Source organism: Petromyzon marinus, chromosome 9 (assembly GCF_048934315.1).
Source record: "Petromyzon marinus isolate PM22_M1 ecotype Great Lakes invasive population chromosome 9, UKy_Petmar_22M1.pri1.0, whole genome shotgun sequence".
Taxonomy (NCBI): Eukaryota; Metazoa; Chordata; class Hyperoartia; order Petromyzontiformes; family Petromyzontidae; genus Petromyzon; species Petromyzon marinus.
The window spans coordinates 1,004,032-1,027,365 of NC_133675.1; the positions used below are offsets into that span (position 1 = coordinate 1,004,032).

The window sequence follows — 23,334 nt, forward strand, 5'->3', positions numbered from 1 at the left end:
GAGCTGATCTGCCCTCTGACCATCGACTTGTCATCTGTAAGATGCGCCTGCCATTCTTCAGCTCCGGTGGTGGGTGTACATCCAGGACCCCATTCCAACCTAAAGTGGCCTGGTCTCAGTTATCTGATGAAAGTTGCAAGCGAGAATTCCATCATCGCCTGCGGCTGGGGTTGGCATCGTCCCCCAATCCTCCGGATGTCGAGGGTAAATAGGCGAGGTTTATGACTGTCACTCATGCAGCTGCATTGGCTGCTTTGGGTACGTGGTCCAGACCTCCCCAGAGACCCTCGCTGACAGAGGAGGTGTTCAGGATATTTGAGAAAAAGCGACAGGCCCACTGTCATCGGCTACAGAATTCCACATCAGAGAATGAGGAGGCTTACCGCAGCCTTCGCTCGGAGGGTTCGGAGAGCCATGAGGCGCTGCAAGGATGGGTGGTGGTCGTGGGTTGCTGAGGAGATGGAGTCTGCCTCAGTGGCCCGCGATCACAAATCTCTATTTAACTCCACAAAAAAGTAACCTGCAGCGCCACACCTATTACCATCATTAGGGGAAAAAACGGTGATCCAATCTCCGACCCCCAGGAACAGGTTTGCAGATTTGCTGAGCATTTCTGTGAGGTCCTGGGGGAGGGAAAATCCCTCAGCCAGGAAAACATCGTGGCACAAAGTGAGGATGACCCTGCTGAGGCTGCGGTGCCTCAAATATTGGAAGAAGTCACCCCCTGTGAGTGGCTGGCTGAGGTGCCATCTGTTGAGGAAGTACTGAAGGCGATCCGGAGTCTGAGACCAGGAAAGGCAGCAGGCAGAGATGATCTCCCAAGCGAAATGCTGAGGGAGGGTGGCGTTTGTGCACAGACTGCCCTATATGACATCATAACAACAGTCTGGACCACTGGACAGGTTCCGCAGGATTGGAAGGATGCCCTGGTGGTCCCCCTCTTTAAGAAGGGGGACCGCACAGACTGTAACAACTACAGGGGCATCTCACTCCTCAGTGTGCCGGGAAAGGTCCTGGAAAGGATTATTCAACATCGCCTTGCCAGGCACGCTGAGGAGAGGCTTGCGGAGCCCCAATGCGGTTTCAGGAATGGGCGGTCCTGCACAGATGCCATATTTTCTGTCCGTCTGCTACAGCAGAGGTGTAGGGAATTCCAGCAAGACCTACATCTCTGCTTTATTGACCTGGTCAAGGCCTATGATACCATCAGTAGGCCTGGGCTCTGGGTTGTTCTTCGTGCTTTTGGAGTACCTGACCCTCTGCTCACGATCATTAAGGACCTTCATGATGGTGAGCAGGCCCGGGTAAAACTCCGTGGCCGGGAGTCAGAGCCATTCCCTGTACACCTTTGGGTGCGACAGGGATGTCCTCTGGCTCCCAAATTATTTAACATCTATTTTGACCACGTAGTTCGTGAAGCCTTCAATAGCTGTACCAGGGGAATCTCCATATAGTACAGATATAATCGGAGGCTGATCGATGCCCGGGTGCGGTCAAGGGATGGCTCCCTATTGCTCAACCACGTTATGTATGCCGATGATTTGGTAATAGTTGCTCATTCAGAGGAGGAGTTGGAGACGCTGCTGCTGAGACATGCTAACGAGGGTAGTATGGGCATCATTGGTCAGGTTGCACATGTATCGCCATTGGGGAGGTTCATGCGTCGGGGCCGTGTTGATTTCGTGCACGTTGGCCGTGCCGTGCTTGTTAGGCACTAATTTTTTTGTCACGGATGCCGGTTAAGATACTCGTGAACCAGGGTTGTCTTGAGCTGCCGTCGGGTCGTACATTGTGTTTTGTCGCCGCCGTTGCCACAACCGGCGTCCGCCTATACGGATCAGGCGTTGGTTGATGCCACCGTGACGGTTCCGTCGGGTTCGCAAATGTTGATTCTGCTCCGTTATTGCAAGCAAATCTGTTGCAAAGTCGCGGTGAATGGGGTCTTGTTGACGCCCTGCAATGCTGCTACGCGAGGGTTGAAGTTGGTTTGTGCTCAGACCATCCTCAGAATGGGTCAGGCCCCGTTTTTGCAGGTTTTGAATGGGGACCCTGGCAATGTTGTCATGCCCGCGGGCACTGTCCTCGCTCACATCACCCCCGTGTTTACCGACCGTGAGGAGTGCTCATCAGCGCAGGCTGCCTGCGCTGTCGGTAAGAAATGTTCGACGGACGATCGGTGGATTGCCAACTTGTGTGCCAAAAATGCATCGCTGTCCCCGGCTCAGCAGGCTTTTGTTGTCCCAATTTTCGGACGTGTTCAGCAAGGACCATTATGACTTGGGTCGAACGTCCTTGTTGTCCCATCACATAGACACGGGCGATGCTAGCCCCATTCGGTTGAATCCGCATTGTATGGGGCCGTCAGAGAAAGAAAGTGTGCGCCGTGCTGTGGATGACATGTTGGCTGCGGACATTATTTCGCCAATCAACAGGTTCGTGGGGTGCTCCTGTAGTTTTGGTCAAGAAAAGGATGGTAACCTACGGTTTTGCGTGGACTTTCGGCGCCTTAAGGTTTCCGTAGCGGACGCATACCCCCTGCCTCGGATGGATGATCCTTTGGATGCTTTGTCCGGAGCGTGGTCTTCTCCACCCTTGATTTGTCTTCTGGCTTCTGGCAACTGACCCTCGATGAGTCCTCGAGGCAGAAGACTGCGTTCCGTACTCTGCAAGGTCTCTTTCAATTTAATTGTTTGCCGATGGGATTGAATACCGCTCCTACCACATTCCAGAGACTTAGGGAACTTGTCTTGGCCGGCCTCCAATGGGACACTTGCCTAATTTATCTGGACGATGTCATTGTGTTCAGCCGGTCGTTTGAGGACCACCTCCTCTGGCTGCGCACCATTTTTGAGCGGATGCGTTCGGCTAATCTCAAATTAAAACCCAACAAGTGTAATTTTTTGCAGACTTCAGTGCGGTATTTGGGTCACATTGTGAGTGCCAATGTTATTTCAACCGATCCCACGAAGGCGGCGTGTTTATGTGATTGGCCGGTCCCTGCGAGTGTAGGAGATGTCCGGAGCTTTGTCGGGTTCGCCTCCTATTATCGCCGGTTCATTCCTGGGTCCGCGTCTATCGCGAAGCCGTTGCATGCGCTTACGGGCAAAAAATCAGCGGTTCCATTGGGGCCCGGAAGAGGAGGCTGCTTTCAATACCCTTCGTGACCGCTTGTCGGACGCGCCTACTCTCGACTATCCTGATTTTTCGTCCCCCTTCATCCTTGACACTGATGCCAGCGACATGGGTATCGGGGCTGTCCTGTCACAGGTGAAGGGGGGCGTTGATCGCGTTGTGGCATACGTAGTCGGGTGCTTTTGCCGGCGGAAACCCGATATTGTGTCACTCGTCGGGAGTTGCTGGCGATCGTTCACTTTGTGCGACTTTTCCGGCCCTATTTATGTATGGCAGGAGGTTCGTTATACGCACTGATCACGCGGCTCTCCAATACTTGTTGAAGATCGAGCAGCCGGGTGGTCAGTTGGCACGTTGGTTGCCGCATGCATCTCTGTGTGCGTGCCGATCCGGGATAAACCGCTGCACTCCTCCCGATGTGTCTCGGCCTTTGGCCGTGTCCGCAGCTTAGGTTTGTTTGTGCAACACGGCAGTTCCTCCCGCCGACAGTGTGTTGCGCATTCGGTGTGGATGCGTGAACAATTCTCGGATGATTCTTTGACCTCCTTGCGGGATCGGACTGAACTGGTTGCGGGTGATTCAGAATCGATTGAGGGTCGTGTTTTTGTTCACGATGGCTTATTGGTGTGGCAGGATGCCATATCGCTTCGGGTACGATTGGTTGTGTCTAATTCCCTCCATGCGGGGCTGATCCGCATGTTGCACTGTGAACGCCTTTTCCATCTTGGCGTTCAGGAAACGTTGCTTACCCTTCATAGGGATTGCTATTGGCCAGGTATGACTTCCAATGTCATTAGGGCGCTTCGGTCGTGCACCGAGTGTGCATGGTGGAAGTCGCCCTGGCAGCGTTATGTTCCACCCTTGCAATCGATTTCCGCCATGCGTGTCAATGAAATGGTTGCCTGCCTTTGATGTGCTAGGGCCGTGCCCTGTGACACCTCGTGGAAATAAATGTATCCTCGTCGGCGTCGAATATTTTTCCCATTGGCCTGTGGCGTGGCCTCTGCCAGATCAATCCATTTTATCCATTGTTGATAACTTTGTGAATGGCTATGTCATGGATAAGGGGGCGCCGGAAAAGTTGCTCACCGATCAGAGTAGGAATTATGCTTCTTAGCTGCTGCGTGATGTGTATGCTGCCTTCGGTACCAGGAAGATATCTACGTCTCCCTACCACCCCCAGACAGATGGTATGGTTGAGGGGTTGAATCGTACCTTGTCCGCCATGTTGTGTCAGACAGTTGATGAACGACAGGCCAACTGGGATCTGCAGATACCCAGCGTCCTCTCCGCTTAGCGGATGGCGCCTCACGCCTCTACGGGATACTCGCCATTCTTCCTATGTATGGGAGGGAGAACACGCCGCCTGTTGATGTTCAAATGGACTGCACGATTGTACCTCCTAAGTCAACTCTTCCCGATTACATTCAACAGTCCCTTCAGCGCGTTTCGGAGGCGCGCGAGGCTGCCAGGGTGAATACCTCTAAGACTCAGGCTCGGAATGAGCATTGTGCACGCCAGTCAAAAGGGGACATTCTATGGTCGGTTGGGGATGAAGCGTGGCTTCATTGCCTGCAGGTGCCTTTCGGTAGTTCTGCTAAGCTCCACAAGCCATGGCAAGGACCCATGACGATTGTTGAGGTTTTGCGTCCTCAGCGTGTTCGTCACGGTCGCCGGCGTTGGTTCGTTCACCCGTCGCGATTGAAACCGTTTGTTGCTCCTGTGGCACCATTGTCATCCGCAAATCACGGTGCCTGATGTGGCCAACGGACCTCTCGCCCCTGTGCAGGGTGATCTTCCGCAGCCTGTTTCTTTGCTGCCCACAGCGCCCTTGAGGGTGACTGCGGGTCCGAAGGACGTCGCTGTTCCCCCATGCCCATCTATACGGGATCCGGCTGCATCGCCCTCTGCTGGACCGCTGCTCCCACCGGCCGGTGTTCCTGTTCTGCCGTTGGTGGATGGACCGGCTATGCGAACACACTCTAAATCGTCACGGTTTTCTTAAGCTATTCTGGGTTCTACGTTGTGTGTTCCTCTTCAGATGTGTGGTTATTGCGCTTTGGGGGTCTAACATTCAGTTCTATATCAATTTCTAGTTGTGTTATGTTTGGTGGCTGATGGCGCTCTGTCTTACGTTGTCCTTCCTTAGCATGGATGGCTAGATTTTTATTATCACGGGGGGTGGTGATGTAATGAGAACGCCATCTCCTGGATTATTGGGGGGGTGTACATTACTAATACAGTCCATGGTTTATCCATAGTGGGGTTTATATCTGGGGTAAGGGTGAGGGGCAGCTCTACCAGGGAAGCCTCTGGAACGTTCAGCGGTGCGTTCGTGAGCGGGTGAGCGCCACGTAGCGCGAGGCAGAGTAGCCACAAGACAGGTAGACATCCGTAAAAGAGAGAGACGGAGACAACGTGGCTGTACTGAGATATATTGAATAAACAAACTGAAGTTACTTACCGTGTTGGAGACACTCATTACACATTCGGTGGTGGCTGTGTGTGGTCGTGGCTGTGCTTTGCGGTGTTTGGGTGTGGTGGTGGATGTGCATGTGGTCACTGTGCATGCGGTCATGGCTGTGTGTGTGGTGGTGGCTGTGCATGTGGTGACTGTGTGTGTGGTGGTGGCTGTGTGGGTCCGGCAAAACAACCCCCTACCTAGATTTGAAGTTTTCGTGACTGCAGGGATCCATACTCTTTGGTTCTTTCGGTAAAGTCACGTAGGTATAAAAAATGAAATAAATTGAATCACGTTTCGGGCGCAACACAAGCGTCCGTCATCAGGTGGGACAACCACAGCCAGAAACAATTGCTGAAGTGGGAAAAAGAGCTGCTGCAACAAGAGGCTATATAGGTAAGAGAGGGGGGAGGAGCCAGGGAGGAGAGATAGAGAGGGTGGTGGTGTGGGATTTGGAGAAGTGAAGTGCGGCAAGCTAAGACACGTGCACGACAAAATGCCGGGGGAGGGAGGGGAAGAGAGCGGGGCTGGGAGTGGGAGGCTGAAGAAACTGGAGATGCGGATATGAAGGCAAACCATAAAGCAGTTAAGGTTTTACCTGGTTAATAACATCCTTCCGATTATTTCTCAATTTGTATCTATCTTCCCGGTTGAAGTTATGTCTATGTTTATATATCTGGATGGCTTCATGAACAAACCTTTGATACTAGCCCGAAGGTTTGCAGAGTACCTTGGTCTCGGAAAAAACAATATCATGAGAGTCCTCAGCGTTATAGCAATGGTCAGCCACGGTGGAGGTATTAGTTATGTCGTGTTTCAGATCTGACTTGTGCTCACGAACACGGTCCGAGATATGTCGTTTCGTTTTCCCAATGTAACACCCACCACATGTGCAACTTAGTTTGTAGACTCCAGGATATTGCATGTCAGGAATGACATCCTTCACAGATGGGATTACATCACGGATTGTGTACTGTACATGATGGTTTTGATCGGCATCTCAGGGGGTTGTTTCTCCCTGGTTGGAGACACAGCTTTGCGAATAATACGGTCCGAGTACCCATTCATCTTGAGGGCCTGGTGTACGTGTTCCAGTTCACTGGCTAGGTGGTGTTGGTCAGAAATGCAATGGGCCCTATGGTGTAGTGTTTTGATGAGGGAATTCTTTTTTGCCGGATGGTGGTGGGAATCCGGTTTCAGATAGGAATCTGAGGGTGGCTTTCGTGTAGACAGTGTCCCAACGAGCCATCAGGTCTCTTCTCAAACAAAACATCCAGGAATGGTAGCTTCCCATCCTTCTCCACTTCCATGGTGAATTTGATGGATAGGTGTATGGAATTAATGTGGTTGAGAAATTGGTTCAATGCTGGCAGGCCATGTGGCCAAATCACGAAAGTGTCATCTGCATCTCTTCCACAAGGAAGGACGTAGGGTGGTTGTCTGGATGGCATGTTTCAAATTTCTCCATGAAAACATTCGCTATCACTGGTGATAAGGGGGAACCCATGGGGTTACCTTCATCTTGTTTGTAGAAAGTACCATTCCAGGTGAAGTAAGTGTTGGTAAGGCAGTACCTAACCAGAGTAGGAACATCAGGGTTCAGTCCATGTTGGACTAAATCTTAAATTATTGCTAAGGTGTCAGGCACAGGAACCTTGGTGAACAGAGAAACTACATCAAAGCTGACGAGAAAATCATCTGGGGACAGTAAAATGCCCTTGATTAGAGAGACCAAGTGAGCTGAGTTATGTACTGCTGAGGTAGTCTTGCCAGTGAATGGAAGCAAGGTATCAGACAGAAAACGGGCCAGCTTGTAGGTAGGTGAGTTGATAGTGGAAACGAGGGCCGAAGTGGAGTGCCTTCTTTATGGATCTTAGGAAGACCATAGAATCTGGGTGGTCTAGTAGAAGAAGGTTTTAGGGAGAGCCGTTTGACTGGTTCGATTAGAGAAGTCGAACTGGTAATGATATTGTTGGTTTTTGTAGTCAGACTGTTAGTAGGATCTCTGTTAATTTTGGTGTCGCTGCCATCATTAAGGTCCTGGATTTTGTTGTAGTATGTGGTTTTATCCATGATGACAGTAGCACTGCCCTTGTCGGCCGAGGGGATGACTGTCATCTCTCTTTTTCAATTTTGCGAGTTCAGAGCGCTCGTCTTTGCTGATGTTACTAATGGGTTTCTAAGCATGTTTAAGGATGGTGGCAATTTCAGATCTAGCAACGTCTGTCGGGATGTGTTCCAAGCCTTTGAGGGCTACGACGACCTGGGAGATTATATCATCCACTGGGATATGTTTAGGGGTGACTGCGAAATTCAACCCTATAGCTAGTACCGATTTTAGGCTGTCAGAGATTGGGATGTTACTGATTGACAATCTTAACATCTAACTTTTTAACATGTGGATCTGGCTTCTTTTTTGACAGGTTGAATTTAGCGATCAAGTTAACTTTACATTTGGTTGACATTGAATTAGTAGAGGAGACTGTCATGTTATCTACATGGTCCCAATCAGAAGTGGACATTTAATCTGTTCATATTAGGTGTGAATGTAAGAGTCTTGTCTAAATGATCAAGTTCAAAATGGAGCATTATTATCTCTGAGATTAGTGATAGGCTGGCTTTAAACAAGATCCATTTAGCATTAGAAGTGACAGCAGCATATGTGAGTGTAAATGCGATCGGTATTACCTTGTTATCACGGCATCTCTTAAGGAAGGTCAGCGACTCGATTAGTTGCGCATTCTTGTCCCGCTGTCTGTTAAAAGCTCTAAAAGATGTGTGAAAACCCTCCCCGTAGAGGCGATTCAATCTAGATGTGAAGTTTTCGTGACTGCAGGGATCCATATTCTTTGGTTCTTTCGGTAAAGTCATGTAGGTATAAAAAAAATGTAATCACGAAATTTCAGGCGCAACACAAGCGTCCGTCATCAGGTGGAACAACCACAGCCAGAAACAATTGCTGAAGTGGGCAAAAGAGCTGCTGTAACAAGAGGTTATATAGGTAAGAGGGGGGGAGGAGCCAGGGAGGAGAGATAGAAAGGGTGGGGGTGTGGGGTAGGGGGAGTGGAGTCCTGCAAGCTAAGACACGTGCACGACAAAATGCCGGGGGAGGGAGGGGAAGTGAGCGGGGCTGGGAGTGGGAGGCTGAAGAAACTGGAGATGTAGATATGAAGGCAAACCATGAAGCAGTTAAGGTTTTACCTGGTTAATAACATCCTTCCAATTATTGCTCAATTTATATCCATCTTCCCGGTTGAAGTTATGTCTATGTTTATATATATGGATGGCTTCTTGAACAAACCTTTGTTAGTAGCCCGTAGGTTTGCAGAGTACCTTCGTCTCGGAAAAAACAATATCATGAGAGCTCTCAGCGTTATAGCCAAGGGCTCTCGGCTATAACGGACGGGCAACGCTGTCGTGGGCAGTGCCGTGGGGGGAGGGCAAATTCCGATTGGCCTCTCTCCTGATGGCATTTGTAACCACCAAAGTGGCTAAATGGGGGCACTGGATGTGTGCGAGGGGCTGCTAACCCCTCCACATTCAATTCATTACCACTAAACCATGACCACAAAATTTAATAATTGAGCTTGTGCCGGAGGCCCCGGGGGGACAGGTATCTATGGCGTCTACTGGCCAAACCCCATTTGGCGGAGCCAGGAAACTGAATCCTTACCCTCGGGGCTCCTCCAGAAACAACAAAAAACCAATGTGTGGCCACGTGAAATGTTCGAACGCTCACTGCGGAGGAGAGGCTGCCACTCCTCTGTCGGGAGCTGGACCGGTACCACCTGGATCTCTGTAGTATTCAGGAGGTCCGGTGGACCGGCTATGGCTCCTGCCATCATGAGGGGTGGACAGTCCTCTACTCGGGGCAGGAGACTGACAAACAACAGGGTGTGGCTCTTCTTTTAAATAAAAGAATGAAGGGGGCGTGGGAGCATGGCGGTGATGTGTGGGAAGCTGTAAGCCCCAGGCTACTTTGGGCTCACCTTCCCATCAAACAGAGGCAAGGAGTGGTGGTCGTGGTTACTTATGCCCCCACTGAAGACGAACATCCGTGGAGGGATGCAGGCAAGGCTGATGAGTCGGATGCCTTCTATAACCTCCTGTCACAGGTGCTAGCTAAAGTGGCCCATCGGGATAGTCATCTGTGACTTCAATGCTCGAGTTGGTCATGATGCTGGCACCTCGTCTGGAGTAATTGGAAGGAATGGGTCAGATCAGCTCAATAACACCGGCAGGAGGCTGCTAGATTTTTGTGCAGCCCATAGGGCTTGTAATTACCAACACGTTGTTCCGGCATCGGCGCATCCAGACATCATCGATGCATGCCGGATCCAAGCAAGAACATCTGCTGGACTACATAGTGATGGAACAGCGGATGCGGGCCCATGTCCTTGACACCCGGACCTACCGTGGAGCTGATCTGCCCACTTACCATTGACTTGTCATTGTAAGATGTGCCTGCCATTCTTCCACTCTGGTGGTGGGTGTACACCCAGGACCCTATTGAAACCCTTAGTGGCATGGTCTCAGCTAGCTGATGAAAGTTGCAAGCGAGAATTTCATCATCACTTGCAGCAGGGGTTGTCATCGTCCCCCACTCCTCCAGATGTCGAGGGGAAATGAGCGAGATTTAGGACTGTGGCTCATGCAGCTGCAATGGCTGCTTTGGGTACACAGTCCAGACCTCCCCAGAGACCCTGGCTGACAGAGGAGGTGTTTAAGCTTGCCGAGAAAAAGCGACAGGCCCATTCTCATCGGTTACAGCATCCCACATCGGAGAATGAGGAGGCTTACCGCAGCCTTCGCTCGGAGGTTCGGAGAGCCATGAGGCACTGCAAGGATGGGTGGTGGTCGCGGGCTGCTGAAGAGATGGAGTCTGCCTCAATGGCCCGTGATCACAAATCCCTATTTAACTCCATCAAAAAGTAACCTGCAGCACCACACCAATTACCATCATTAGGGAAAAAAACGGTGATCCAATCTCTGACCCCCAGGAACAGGTTTGCAGATTTGCTGAGCATTTCTGTGAGGTCCTGGGGCAGGGGAAATCCCTCCACATGGAAAACGTGGGACAAAGTGGGGATTACCCTGATGAGAGCTGCGATGCCTCAAATATTGGATTAAAAAGTCACCCCCTGTGAGTGGCTGGCTGAGGTGCCATCTGTTGAGGAAGTACTGAAGGCGATCCAGAGTCTGAGAAAAGGAAAGGCACCGGGCAGAGATGATCTCCCAAGTGAAATGCTGAGGGAGGGTGGCGTTTGTGCACAGACAGCCCTACATGACATCATAACAACAGTCTCGACCACTGGACAGGTTCCGCAGGATTGGAAGGATGCCCTGGTGTCCCCCTATTTAAGGGGGACCGCACAGACTGTAACAACTACATGGGCATCTCACTCCTCAGTGTGCCAGGGATGGTCCTGGCAAGGATTATTCAACATCGCCTTGCTAGGCACGCTGAGGAGAGGCTTGCGGAGCCCCAATGTAGTTTCAGGAAAGGGCAGTCCTGCACAGATGCCATTTTTTCTGTCCGTCTGCTACAGCAGAGGTGTATGGAATTCCAACAAGACCTACATCTCTGCTTTATTGGCCTGGTCAAGGCTTATGATACCATAAGTAGGCCTGGGCTCTGGGTTGTTCTTCGTGCTTTCGGAGTCCCTGAACCTCTGCTCATGATCATTAAGGACCTTCATGATGGTGAGCGGGCCCGGGTAAAACTACGTGGCCGGGAGTCAGAGCCATTCCATGTACACCTTGGGGTGCGACAGGGATGTCCTCTAGCTCCCACATTATTTAACATATATTTCGACCACGTAGTTCGGGAAGCCTTCAAAAGCTGTACCGGAGGAATTTCTGTTTGGTACAGATACAATGGGAGGCTGATCGATGCCCGGGTGCGGTCAAGGGATGGCTCCCTATTGTTCAACCACGTTATGTATGCCGATGATCTGGTAATTGCTGCTCTCTCAGAGGAGGAGTTGGAGGCGCTGCTGCTGAACCTGGAGCTTGCCACCAAGAGGTGGGACCTTACCATGAACCCCACCAAAACTAAGCACCTGCCTGGGTATTTTGTACCATCGGACACTCCACCCCCACAACTCCCAATTGGTGATAGGGCAGTTGTGGAGAGAGTTGAGAGTTACCTTGGCAGTGTGCTCATGACTGGATCAGGTTTAACAGCAGAGATATTTTCATCGGTTGCATAACGCTGTGTGGAAGCTACCCGGTCTATCACTCCGCATGAAGCTTCAGGTCTTCTCGTCCACGGTCATTCCCTCCCTTCTCTACGCTTGCAAAACGTGGACCCCCCCCCCCCCCCCTAATGGAACATCTTCGCTGGTTAGAAACATTTAGGCTGGCCTGCCTACGATCCATCCTGGGTTTAACCAGGCTGGATTGTGTAAAAAGCTCACAAATCCTTGAAAGGAAAGATGTGGACAAAGTTCCATCGGTGAGCTCCTCCGGCAGGCAAGGCTGCATTGACTGAGTCATGTAGCCCACATGCCCTGCCACCGCATGCCCAAACAGCTTTTGTTCGGCCAGATCGAGGGGGCTAAACGGGAGCGGCACAGGCTAGAGAAGAGATGGAGTGATGTGGTACAGGAGGACGTGAAGCCGAGTGTTCTTGCCGATGACTGGTACCAGCGGTGTCAAGATCGGCCTCTGTGGAAAAGGCTCGTGAAGGACGCTACTGGGCAGTTGGAGGCAGTCACCCTCCAACAACTACGGAGGGTGGAGGAGCGACGCTCACAACAACGAGCGGAGCGCCGGGTGGCTAAAGCACAGCAAGTTGGCACAGTTGGGGGCACAGGTGGTGCATCAGCCAGTCGTGGCTGAGCGTAGTGGTCGCTGTGCATTCAGTGGTGGCTGTGCATGGCCGTGGCTGTGCTTGGTGGTGGCTGTGCTTGGTGGTGCCTGTGTATGGTGGTGGCTGTGCATGTGGTTGCTGTGCGTGCGATGGTAGCTGTATGTGGTGGCTGTTCATGTGGTAGTGGCTGCGTGTTGTAGTGGCTGTGCGTGTTGTAGTGGCTGTGCGTGTTGTAGTGGCTGTGTGTGTTGTCGTGGCTGTGCGTGTGGTGGTTTTGCGTGCGGTGGTGGCTGTGCGTTTGGTGGTGGCTGTGCGTGTTGTAGTGGCTGTCCGTGTGCTGGCTGTGTGCTTGGTGCTGGCTGTGTGCTTGGTGCTGGCTGTGTGCTTGGTGGTGGCTGTGCATGGGGGTGGCTGTGCATGGTCGTAGCTGTGTTCGGTGGTGGCTTTGCGTGTAGGGTGGTGGCTGTGTGTGGTGGTGGCTGTGAGTGTGGTAGTTGCGCGTGCATTGTTAACTGTGTGCGTGGAGGTGGCTGTGCATGTGGTGGTAGCTATGCGTGGTGGTGGCTGTTCGTCGTGGTGGCTGTGTTCATGGTGGTTGCTATGCGTGGTGGTGGCTGTTCGTGGTGGTGGCTGTTCGTGGTGGTTGCTGTGCGTGGTTATGTGTTTGGTGGTGGCTGTGCGTTTGATGGTGGCTATGCGTGGTGGTGGCTGTGTTCATGGTGGTTGCTGTGCATGGTGGTGGCTGTTCGTGGTGGTGGCTGTTCGTGGTGGTTGCTGTGCGTGGTTATGTGTTCGGTGGTGGCTGTGCGTTTGGTGGTGGCTATGCGTGGTGGTGGCTGTGCATGGTGGTAGCTGTGCATATGGTGGTCGCTGTGCATTCGGTGGTGGCTGTGCGTGGTTGTGGCTGTGCGTGGTTGTGGCTGTGCGTGGTGGTGGCTGTGCATGGTGGTGGCTGTGCATGTGGTCGCTGTGCGTGCAATGGTGGCTGTGTGTGGTGGTGACAGTGCGTGCAATGATGGCTGTGTGCGCGGTGGTGGCTTTGCGTGTTGTAGTGGCTGTGCGTGTGGTGGTTTTGCGTGCGGTTGTGGCTGTGCGTTAGATGGTGTCTGCGTGTGGTAATGGCTATGCGTGGTGGTGGCTGTGCATGGTGGTAGCTGTGCATATGGTGGTGGCTGTGCGGAGTGGTCGCTGTGCATTCGGTGGTGGCTGTGCGTGGTTGTGGCTGTGCGTGGTTGTGGCTGTGCGTGGTTGTGGCTAGGCGTGGTGGTGGCTGTGCATGGTGGTGGCTGTGCATGTGGTTGCTGTGCGTGCGATGGTGGCTGTGTGTGGTGGTGGCAGTGCGTGCAATGATGGCTGTGTGCGCGATGGTGGCTTTGCGTGTTGTAGTGGCTGTGCGTGTGGTGGTTTTGCGTGCGGTTGTGGCTGTGCGTTAGATGGTGTCTGCGTGTGGTAATGGCTGTGCGTGTGGTGGTGGCTGTGCGTCCAGTGGTGGCTGTACGTGATGGTGGCTGTGTTCGTGGTGGTGTTGGCTGTGCGTGGTGGTGGCTATGCGTGGTGGTGGATGTTCGTGGTGGCTTATGCGTGGTGGTGGCTGTTTGTGGTGGTTGCTGTGCGTGGTGGTGGCTATGCGTGGTGGTGGCTGTGTTTTCGGTGGTGGCTGTGCATGGTTGTGGCTGTGTATGGCGGTGGCTGTGTATGGTGGTGGATGTGCATGTGGTGGCTATGCGTGTGGTGGTTTCTGTGCGTATAGTGGCTGTGTGTGCGGTGATGGATATGAGTGGTGGTGGCTGCGTGCGGTGGTGGCCGTGTGTGGTAATGGCTGTGTCCGGTGGTGGCTGTGCGTGATGGTGGCTGTGCGTCCGGTGGTGGTTGTGCGTGATGGTGGCTGTTTGGTGGTGGCTGTATGTGGTGGCTGTGCGTGGTGGTGGCTGTGTTCAGGGTGGTGGTGGCTATGTGTGTCGTGGTTGTGCTTGCGATGGTGGCCGTGCGTGTTTTAGTGGCTGTGCGAATGGTGGTGGCTGTGCGTGGTTGTGGCTGTGCGTGGTTGTGGCTGTGCGTGGTGGTAGCTGTGTATGGTGGTGGATGTGCATGGTGGTGGCTGTGTGGTGGCGGATGTGCGTGGTCACTGTGCGTGCGATGGTGGGTGTGCGTGTGGTGGCTGTGCGTGTGGTAGTGGCTGTGCGTTTGGTGGTGGCTGTGTTCGTTGGTGGCTGTGTTCGTTGGTGGCTGTGCAAGGTGGTGGCTGTGCGTGGTGGCTATGCATGGTGGCTGTGCGTGGTGGTGGCTGTGCGTGATGGTGGCTGTGTTCGTGGTGGTTGCTGTGGTGGTGGTGCCTGTGCGTGGTGGTGGCTATGTTCATGGTGGTTCCTGTGCGTATGGTGGTGGCTGTGCGGAGTGGTGGCTGTGCGGAGTGGTCGCTGTGCATTCGGTGGTGGCTGTGCATGGTGGTGGCTGTGCGTGTGGTGGTGGTTATGCATGTGGTGGTGCTTATGCATGTGGTGGTGGCTATGCATGTGATGGTGGCTATGCATGTGATGGTGGCTATGCATGTGGTGGTGGCTGTGTGTGGTGTTAGCTGTGCATCGTGGTGTGGTGGCTATGTGTGTGGTGGTGACTGTGTGGTGGTTGTGGGTGTGGTGGCTGTGTGGTCGTGGTGGCTGTCGGTATAATGGGGGCTGTGTGGTGGTTGTACATGCCATGGTGGCTGTGTGGGTGGTGCTGGCTGTGTCTGCTGGCTGTGCGTAGTGGTGGTGTCTGGTGATGGCTATACGTGTGGTGGTGGCTGTGCGTGTAGTGGTGGCTGTGCATGTGCTGGTGGTTGTGGGTCGTGGTGGCTATTTTGTGGTCGTGGCTGTGCATGTGGCGATGGCTGTGCGTGGTGGTGGCTGTTCATGGTGGTTGTGTGGTGGTGGCTGTGTGTGTGATGGTGGCTGTGCGTGCGGTGGTAGCTGTGTGTGGCGGTGGGTGTGTTGTGGTGGTGGCTGCGCATGTGGTGGTGGTTGTGCGTGGTGGTAGTGGTTGTGCATGTAGTCGTGGCTGTGTGTGGTGGTGGTTGTGTGGTGGTGGCTGTGGTGGCTGTGCATGTAGTGGTGGCTGTGTGTGGTGGTTGCGTGTGTAGTGGTTGCTGTGTGGTGGTGCCTGTGCGTGTTGGTCGCTCCTACCACGGGACCATCACGGAGGGAGCTGTTATCGTCTCCTCACGATTTGTTTGGGACGGTAGACAGGGTAGCTGCTGTGCTACAGGAACAGCAGAGGTTTGAGAATCAACCACTAGGACAGATGCAGCTGGCCTGGGACGCAGCAACCTATGTAGGTTCCACTACCCTTATTGCAGCATCAGCATTGCAACATCAGCATTGCAGCAGCAGGGCCACCTCTCGACTGAGAGGAAGGAGCTCGAGGAGGCAAAGGTACAATGAGAGGGCAGCAGAGGGGACTTGCGAGGAGAGGAGTGGGAGCCCCATTACCCCACCTCAGTAGAAGTGGCCGTTCCGAGACAAATGAGGTGTGGTGAGGAAAGGGGCTTTGAAGTCCGTGACACAGCCCTGCAGAAGCAGCCAACCCTCGGCACCTGGGGCCAGTGCATATATTTGTGGCGACGTCGGTATAGTTGGAGGCATTTTGTAGACGCAACGAAGTAGCATAGAGCAATTTCGCTGTCTTGCCCATTTCTTTGCATTGTTATCTGCATATTCGCCCTCATCCAAATGTCGCTCGATCGAATGTAATTGAGCTACCTTATCCGTAAATTCACCCTCATGAGCAATATCGCCATCTTTCCCGTTGTTGGTGGTGGGTGGTTGTTGGTGGTTGTTGTTGGTGGATGCATTTTGTTGGTGGGTGGTTGTTGTTGTTGGGTGGTTGGTGGGTGGTGGTTGTTGGTGTGTGGTGGTTGTTGGTCGTGGGTGGTTGTTAGTTGTGGGTGGTTGTTGGTGGTGGTTGTTGGTGGGTGGTTGATGTGATAGGTGTTTGTTGGTGGTATGCGATTGTTGTTGGGTGGTGTTGTTGTTGGGTGGTGTTGTTGTTGGGTGGGTGTTGTTGGGTGGTTGATGGCAGTAGATGCGGATACGTGATGCACGGATGGAAAATTCAAAACTGTGGTCAACCAGAACAAGACCATACAATGATTCAATGCCCGGTCTGGAAATATGAAGGAGACATCACAGCAATACACTCTGCTACTCCTGATGCATGTATGTTGAACTTCTTTCACACCGTACGGAGCCAACAGTGCCAATCGGAGGTGTTATTCCTCTGCACCTCAAACAACAGCCATACGAAAGATGGAAAGATTGGCTGAGCGAATGATGGGGGTGGGTACATTTTCCTGACCGGAGCTGCTGCTTGTTTCTCACAAGCTGTTAACATGTTCTAGATTTAAAGCTTTCGTGACTGCTAGGATCCATACTCTTTGGTTCTATTGGGTAAAGTCACGTAGGTGAAAATAAAATAGCAAAAAATCACGACGTTTCGGCCACAACACAAGCGGCCTTCATCAGGTGAAGGGACGAGACTGTCTGGAGGACAGCGCTGGAGTGGAAGAAGCCACGCTTAGATCACGACCTTTAAGCTGTGTGAGAATATAAAGAAGACCAAGCGCCTTGACAAAGGAATTAGCATATAATTTAGAATTGAAATGGCTCATTGAAATAGCTAAGTTAAAGTATACACATCCGCAGAGGTGCCCCTTGACAAAGGAATCAGCATCGAATTTAGCATTGAAATAGTTGAGTGATTAGCTAGTAACTGGTCACAGAAATAGCTATGTTAAAGTTAGAGTATATACATTCACCGAGGCACCTAGTACTCATCAAACAGGAGAATTTAGCGAAACACAACCACGCTCAGACATCGGACCTGTGTGCGAGCAAACAAGGTGTTCTGACAAAGAAATTAGCATAAAAATTAGCATTTGATTGGCGGATTTTAGGAAAGAGGTGGTGTACGTGCCAGTGGACTTGCAGTTTGGCACGGGGGGGGGGAGAGGAAGGGGGGAGGGGGATTTTACCTATTGATGGTGTGAAAATGGGAATTTATAAGAGCTGCGAAAGTTTGGGGTACCACTACTCGAAAAATATACTGTACCATTGAAATTAGTTTAATGTTTAGTTCGATTTAGAACATCTTCCAATGGTTGCTTAATTTGAAACCATTCTCTCGGTTGAAATTGTGTCTGTGTTCGTAGATCTGAATTGCTTCATGAACAAATCTCTGATAAAAGCCTCTGGGTTTGCAAAGAACCTTGGTATCGGAGAAAATTATATCGTGATCCCCCACAGCGTTGTAACAGTGATCAGCCACGGCAGAAGAATTCGTTTTGCCGTGTTTCAAATCTGATTTGTGCTCGCGAATTCGGTCAGAGACATGTCGCTTTGTCTCACCGATGTAGCAATCACCGCAGGTACAACTCAATTTGTAAACCCCGGGGTACTGTAAATCAGGAATGACATCCTTCACGGATGGGATCAGATCACGAATTTTGTGTACTGTATTGAACCGGACCTGGATCTTGTGTTTGTTTAGAATACTTTAGACAGGACTCTCCTACAAGCTCATTTAATGTTAACACAAAAAATGTCACCTTCTGATTGGAATCACGTAGACAACATGACTGCTTCTTCTGCTGAGTCAATGTCAGTCAAATGTAAAGCTAACCTGATTTCTAAATTCAACCACCTATCAAAGAAGAACCCAGTTCCACATATAACAAAACTAGATGTTAACAAAATCGTCATTAATCAGAGTAGCACCCCGATTTCGGACAATCTGAAAACAGTACTGGCTAGGGGACTAAATTTTGCTGTCACCCCAAAACACATACCAATAGATGATATCATCTCTCAGGTCGATGTAGCCCTCAAAGGCGTAGGACACATCCAAGCAGACGTTGCGAGAGCTGAAATAGCCACTATTCTTAAGAATGCTAAGAACCCCATTAGTAACATCAGCAAAAATGAACGCTCTGAACTCGCGAATTTAAAAAACATAAGTGATATAGTCATCCTCTCAGCCGATAAAGGCAACGCTACTGTTATTATGGATAAAGATTCATACAACAACAAAATCCAGAATCTGCTCAACGATGGAAGGTACTAAAAAAAATGACCCCACTAATAGCCTAGCGATAAAAACCAACAAGATCATCACAAGTTCGACCTCCCTAATCGACCCAACTAAACGTCCCTCCCTAAAACCTTCTGCTGCAAGACCCCATAGATTCTATGGTCTTCCCAAGATTCATAAAGGCACCCCACTTCGACCCATCGTATCCACGATCAACTCCCCTAACTATAGACTAGCCCGTTTTCTGTCAGATACCTTGCTGCCTTTCACTGGCAAGACCGCCTCAGCAGTATTTAACTCAGCCCAATTGGTCTCTATGGTCAAAGACGTTGTACTGTCCCCTGACGATATCCTTGTCAGCTTCGATGTGGTCTCTTTGTTCACCAAGGTCCCAGTACCTGATACCATTGAAATAATTGAAAATTTGGTCCAACATGGACTAGACCCCGACACACCTGCACTGGTGAGGCACTGCCTCAACAATACCTACTTTACTTGGAATGGCTCCTTCTACAAACAAAATAAGGGTACCCCCATGGGATCCCCCTTATCACCAGTGATAGCCAATATTTTCATGGAGAAATTTGAATCAGACGCCATCCAGACTTCCACCCTCAGACCTTCCCTGTGGAAGAGATATGTGGATGACACTTTCGTCATTTGGCCACATGGCCTCCCAGCTCTGAACGTTTTCCTACACATCAATTCCAGACATCCCGCCATCAAATTCACCATGGAAGTGGAGAAAGATGGCAAGCTACCATTCTTAGATGTTCTGTTTGAGAGGAGACCTGATGGCTCATTGGGGCATTCTGTCTACAGGAAACCCACCCACACAGATTCCTACTTGAAACCTGATTCCCACCACCACCCAGCCCAAAAGAATTCTCTCATCAAAACTTTATACCATAGGGCTCATTGCATTTCGGACCAACACCACCTGACCAGTGAATTAAAACATGTACACCTGGCCATCAAAAGGAATGGTTACTCTGACCGTACCATCCGCCAAGCTGTCTCTCCCTCCATACAGATACAACCACTTGATACTCCGGTCAAAACCATCACACTTCCATATATAGCAGGCGTTACTAAAAAGATTTCCACAATTCTAAACACAAGATCCAGGTCCGGTTCAATACAGTACACAAAATTCGTGATCTGATCCCATCTGTGAAGGATGTCATTCCTGATTTACAGTACCCCGGGGTTTACAAATTGAGTTGTACCTGCGGTGATTGCTACATCGGTGAGACAAAGCGACATGTCTCTGACCGAATTCGCGAGCACAAATCAGATTTGAAACATGGCAAAACGAATTCTTCTGCCGTGGCTGATCTCTGTTACAACGCTGTGGGGGATCACGATATAATTTTCTCCGATACCAAGGTTCTTTGCAAACCCAGGGGCTTTTATCAGAGATTTGTTCATAAAGCAATTCAGATCTACAAACACAGACACAATTTCAACCGAGAGGATGGTTTCAAATTAAGCAACCATTGGAAAGATGTTCTAAATCGAACTAAACATTAAACTAATTTCAATGGTACAGTATATTTTTCGAGTAGTGGTACCCCAAACTTTCGCAGCTCTTATAAATTCCCATTTTCACACCATCAATAGGTAAAATCCCCCTCCCCCCTTCCCCCCCCCCGTGCCAAACTGCAAGTCCACCGGCACGTACACCACCTCTTTCCTAAAATCCGCCAATCAAATGCTTATTTTTATGCTAATTTCTTCGTCAGAACACCTTGTTTGCTCGCACACAGGTCCGATGTCTGAGCGTGGTTGTGTTTCGCTAAATTCTCCTGTTTGATGAGTACTAGGTGCCTCGGTGAATGTATATACTCTAACTTTAACATAGCTATTTCTGTGACCAGTTACTAGCTAATCACTCAGCTATTTCAATGCTAAATTCGATGCTAATTCCTTTGTCAAGGGGCACCTCTGCGGATGTGTATACTTTAACTTAACTATTTCAATGAGCCATTTCAATGCTAAATTATATGCTAATTCCTTTGTCAAGGTGCTTGGTCTTCTTTATCTTCTCACACAGCTTAAAGGTCGTGATCTAAGCGTGGCTTCTTCCACTCCAGCGCTGTCCTCCAGACAGGCTCGTCCCTTCACCTGATGAAGGCCGCTTGTGTTGTGGCCGAAACGTCGTGATTTTTTGTTATTTTATTTTCACCTACGTGACTTTACCCAATAGAACCAAAGAGTATGTTTACATGTTGATTATAAAATATATATTGTAAACAATTTATCCAGGACAAAAAGCGCTGTTACGAATTGGCGTTCTACCGGGGTCGCACCAAGCGAGGTCTTCTTGTAACAGGTGTCTCAACAAGCGAGATAAGTTCCGCGAAAATTGCTTGCCAAGCGAAAATTCGTGAAACGATCGTTGCTTTCCCATTGACTCACTCCCATGGTAAAAGCCGAATTATAAACTAGATTCGAAGATTTCGTGACAGCAGGAATTACTCTCTGGTTCTTTCGGTAAAGTTATGTAAAAAATAAAATAATACGACGTTTTGGTTGCAACACAAGACACACCAAAGACACACAGAGCGAGACACACACCAAGTGTGTGTCTCGCGCTGTGTGTCTCTCTCTGCATGTGTGTCCCTCTCTCCATGTGTCTGTCTATGCTGTTCCTGTGTCTGTGTTTAATCATTCATTCTTACCTGATGATGGTTGCTTGTGTTGCAACCGAAACGTCGTATTCTATTATTAGCCGAGTTATGTTTCAGCCCCAAAATGATCCACTTGAACACCTTTTTTTACATGAGAAATACAAATTATCATTTAAAAATAAAGTAATAAAAAACACATCAAATGTAACACTTACCCTACACAAACCACAGTTTCGAGCGGGTGTCTGTCCTCAGCATCTGAAATTAGCGCCATCATCGCCCCCTCACCCACCCATTACAGTGCCACCACGAGGCAGTACAACTGGTATGTGCGTATGTATGATTAACTTCTTTCGCACCGTACATAGTCAAACATGCGAATCGGAGGTGCTGGGGAAGGACAACAAACTAAACACAAAAATCAGTTCTAAACAAAAAAATGGATATAAAAGTGCATATAGCTCCAGTGGCTTCCGAATATAAGAAGAGCATTCCAGACAGCCGCAGAAGCGCATCTGAAAGTGCCGCGCGAAACGAAACAAAGTGCTGCGGCCAGCGGTCCACCCCCTGCTGCCACGGATTGCATTAGTACAATTGGTCTCTGCTCGTTATGCGAACATTTGCTCGTTTTATGAAAAAAATTGGTCTCAATTCAAATAGATCGTAGCGAATTCTCGTAGAAAGAATGCTCGTTAAAGCGAGACACACCTGTGTTATTAATAAAAGCACACATATATACCACGTACACCTCCGTATGATGGCCAGAATGGACCGAGACCTTCAATTCATTTCTAATACCATATGTTCAAACAAGAAACGTGCAACATTTGGCACACTGGTCAAATGCCTTTTTATTATTTTCGATGGGATTTGGATGCAGCTGTGAAATGTTCTTGGTACACATGATCTGGTTATGACACTGGCCCCAACAGGGTTGCGCCAGTGTTAACACATTCTACTGACTTACTTTCAAAAGTTGTTACGTTTGATTATCTTTTATCAAATGCAGCATTAAATATTTTCCAAAATGGTAAATTTTACCACTCGCTGGAGCTGGAACTCAAATTACACACAATTAGTGGACATTTTGTGACCCCCCCCTGAAATAAAGGCCACACTTAAATGAGTTGTAAAAGTTGACCCATGTGGTATTATTGAACACAAATAGCTTTGCTGACGTGCCATTCACCAGTTACTTTTGCCCTTCTTCTTTTTGGCCTTTTTCTTGCTTGCAGTAGCCGCGGCAGCGGCTGCCGTGGGTTTTTGTTGCCTTGGAGGCACGGGTTCACTTGCCGAAGAGGCAGCTCCAGGTTGCGGGGAGGCGGGGGGACTTGCCAGCCTCTTGCTTGCATCCCTTTGAATAAAAGTGCCAAGTCAAAGGTGAATAAAACATAAAAATTGGTTCTACCCTTTCTGGCAATAAAAAAGGATGTGTTAAGATGTTCAAATACCAAACAGATACCTTTTGCAGGGAATCAAGTTTGCATTAACCACACACATTTGTGGTAAACATGCAAACACTCTGATAATATATGCATTGTCTTTGATACTGATTAACCTACACAAGAGACAGCCTTCTTTCAGTATCAAAGACAATGCATACATTATCAGAGTTTGTTTACATGTTCACCACAAATACTGTGTGTAGTTAATGCAGACGATTCCTTGCAAAAGGTATCTATGTGGTTTTTGAACATCTTAACACATCCATAATAGAGGTATTTGGGTTAGATCGCGTAAATATATAAATGTGTCGTCAAAACCCGCCACCACCCAACACAGCCAACTAGTAAGGGATGTCACGTAAACAGAACATGGCCAATTCGTCACTAGTACAGCACGCCGGTGTGTTGGAGAGCCAAGCCACAACATTTACAAACAGAGTACGACGTTTCGCCAGTAATTACAACTAGCTTCATCAGGCGACAGCCAGATTTGTGGAGAAGTCTTACTGTTTCGTTCCTTATATAGAGGCGTAGATGTGTTGACCACCCTTCTGCGCTCTTGCACAATGTGAGGGGGGGGATTACTGAGGCAACGTACATTATGCATGTGCATTATGCGAGCCCTTTGAACTTATATTTACGAGATGTTTTTGATGAACGAAGAGGTCCTACCATGTAGGGCTGTATTTGTTTCAGATGTTTGGAAAAACAAAACATCCGAGACAGATTTGGCAAGGTACATAAAATACAGAATTTAATATCTGGTACAAAAGATGTATTATCGAA

The 23,334-nt window shown here is 49.8% G+C and overlaps 1 protein-coding gene across 1 annotated transcript in view; it reads right to left on the bottom strand.

Moving 5' to 3' along the window:
- Nucleotides 1-21,936: 21,936 nt before the first annotated feature.
- SRP72 (signal recognition particle 72) overlaps nucleotides 21,937-23,334 on the bottom strand; it is a 43,188-nt gene continuing 41,790 nt past the window's right edge. The window contains exon 19 of the mRNA XM_032950933.2: nucleotides 21,937-22,457. Coding sequence (XP_032806824.1) covers nucleotides 22,289-22,457 — 169 coding nt within the window. The 3' untranslated portion in view covers nucleotides 21,937-22,288. The remainder of the gene's footprint in view (nucleotides 22,458-23,334) is intronic.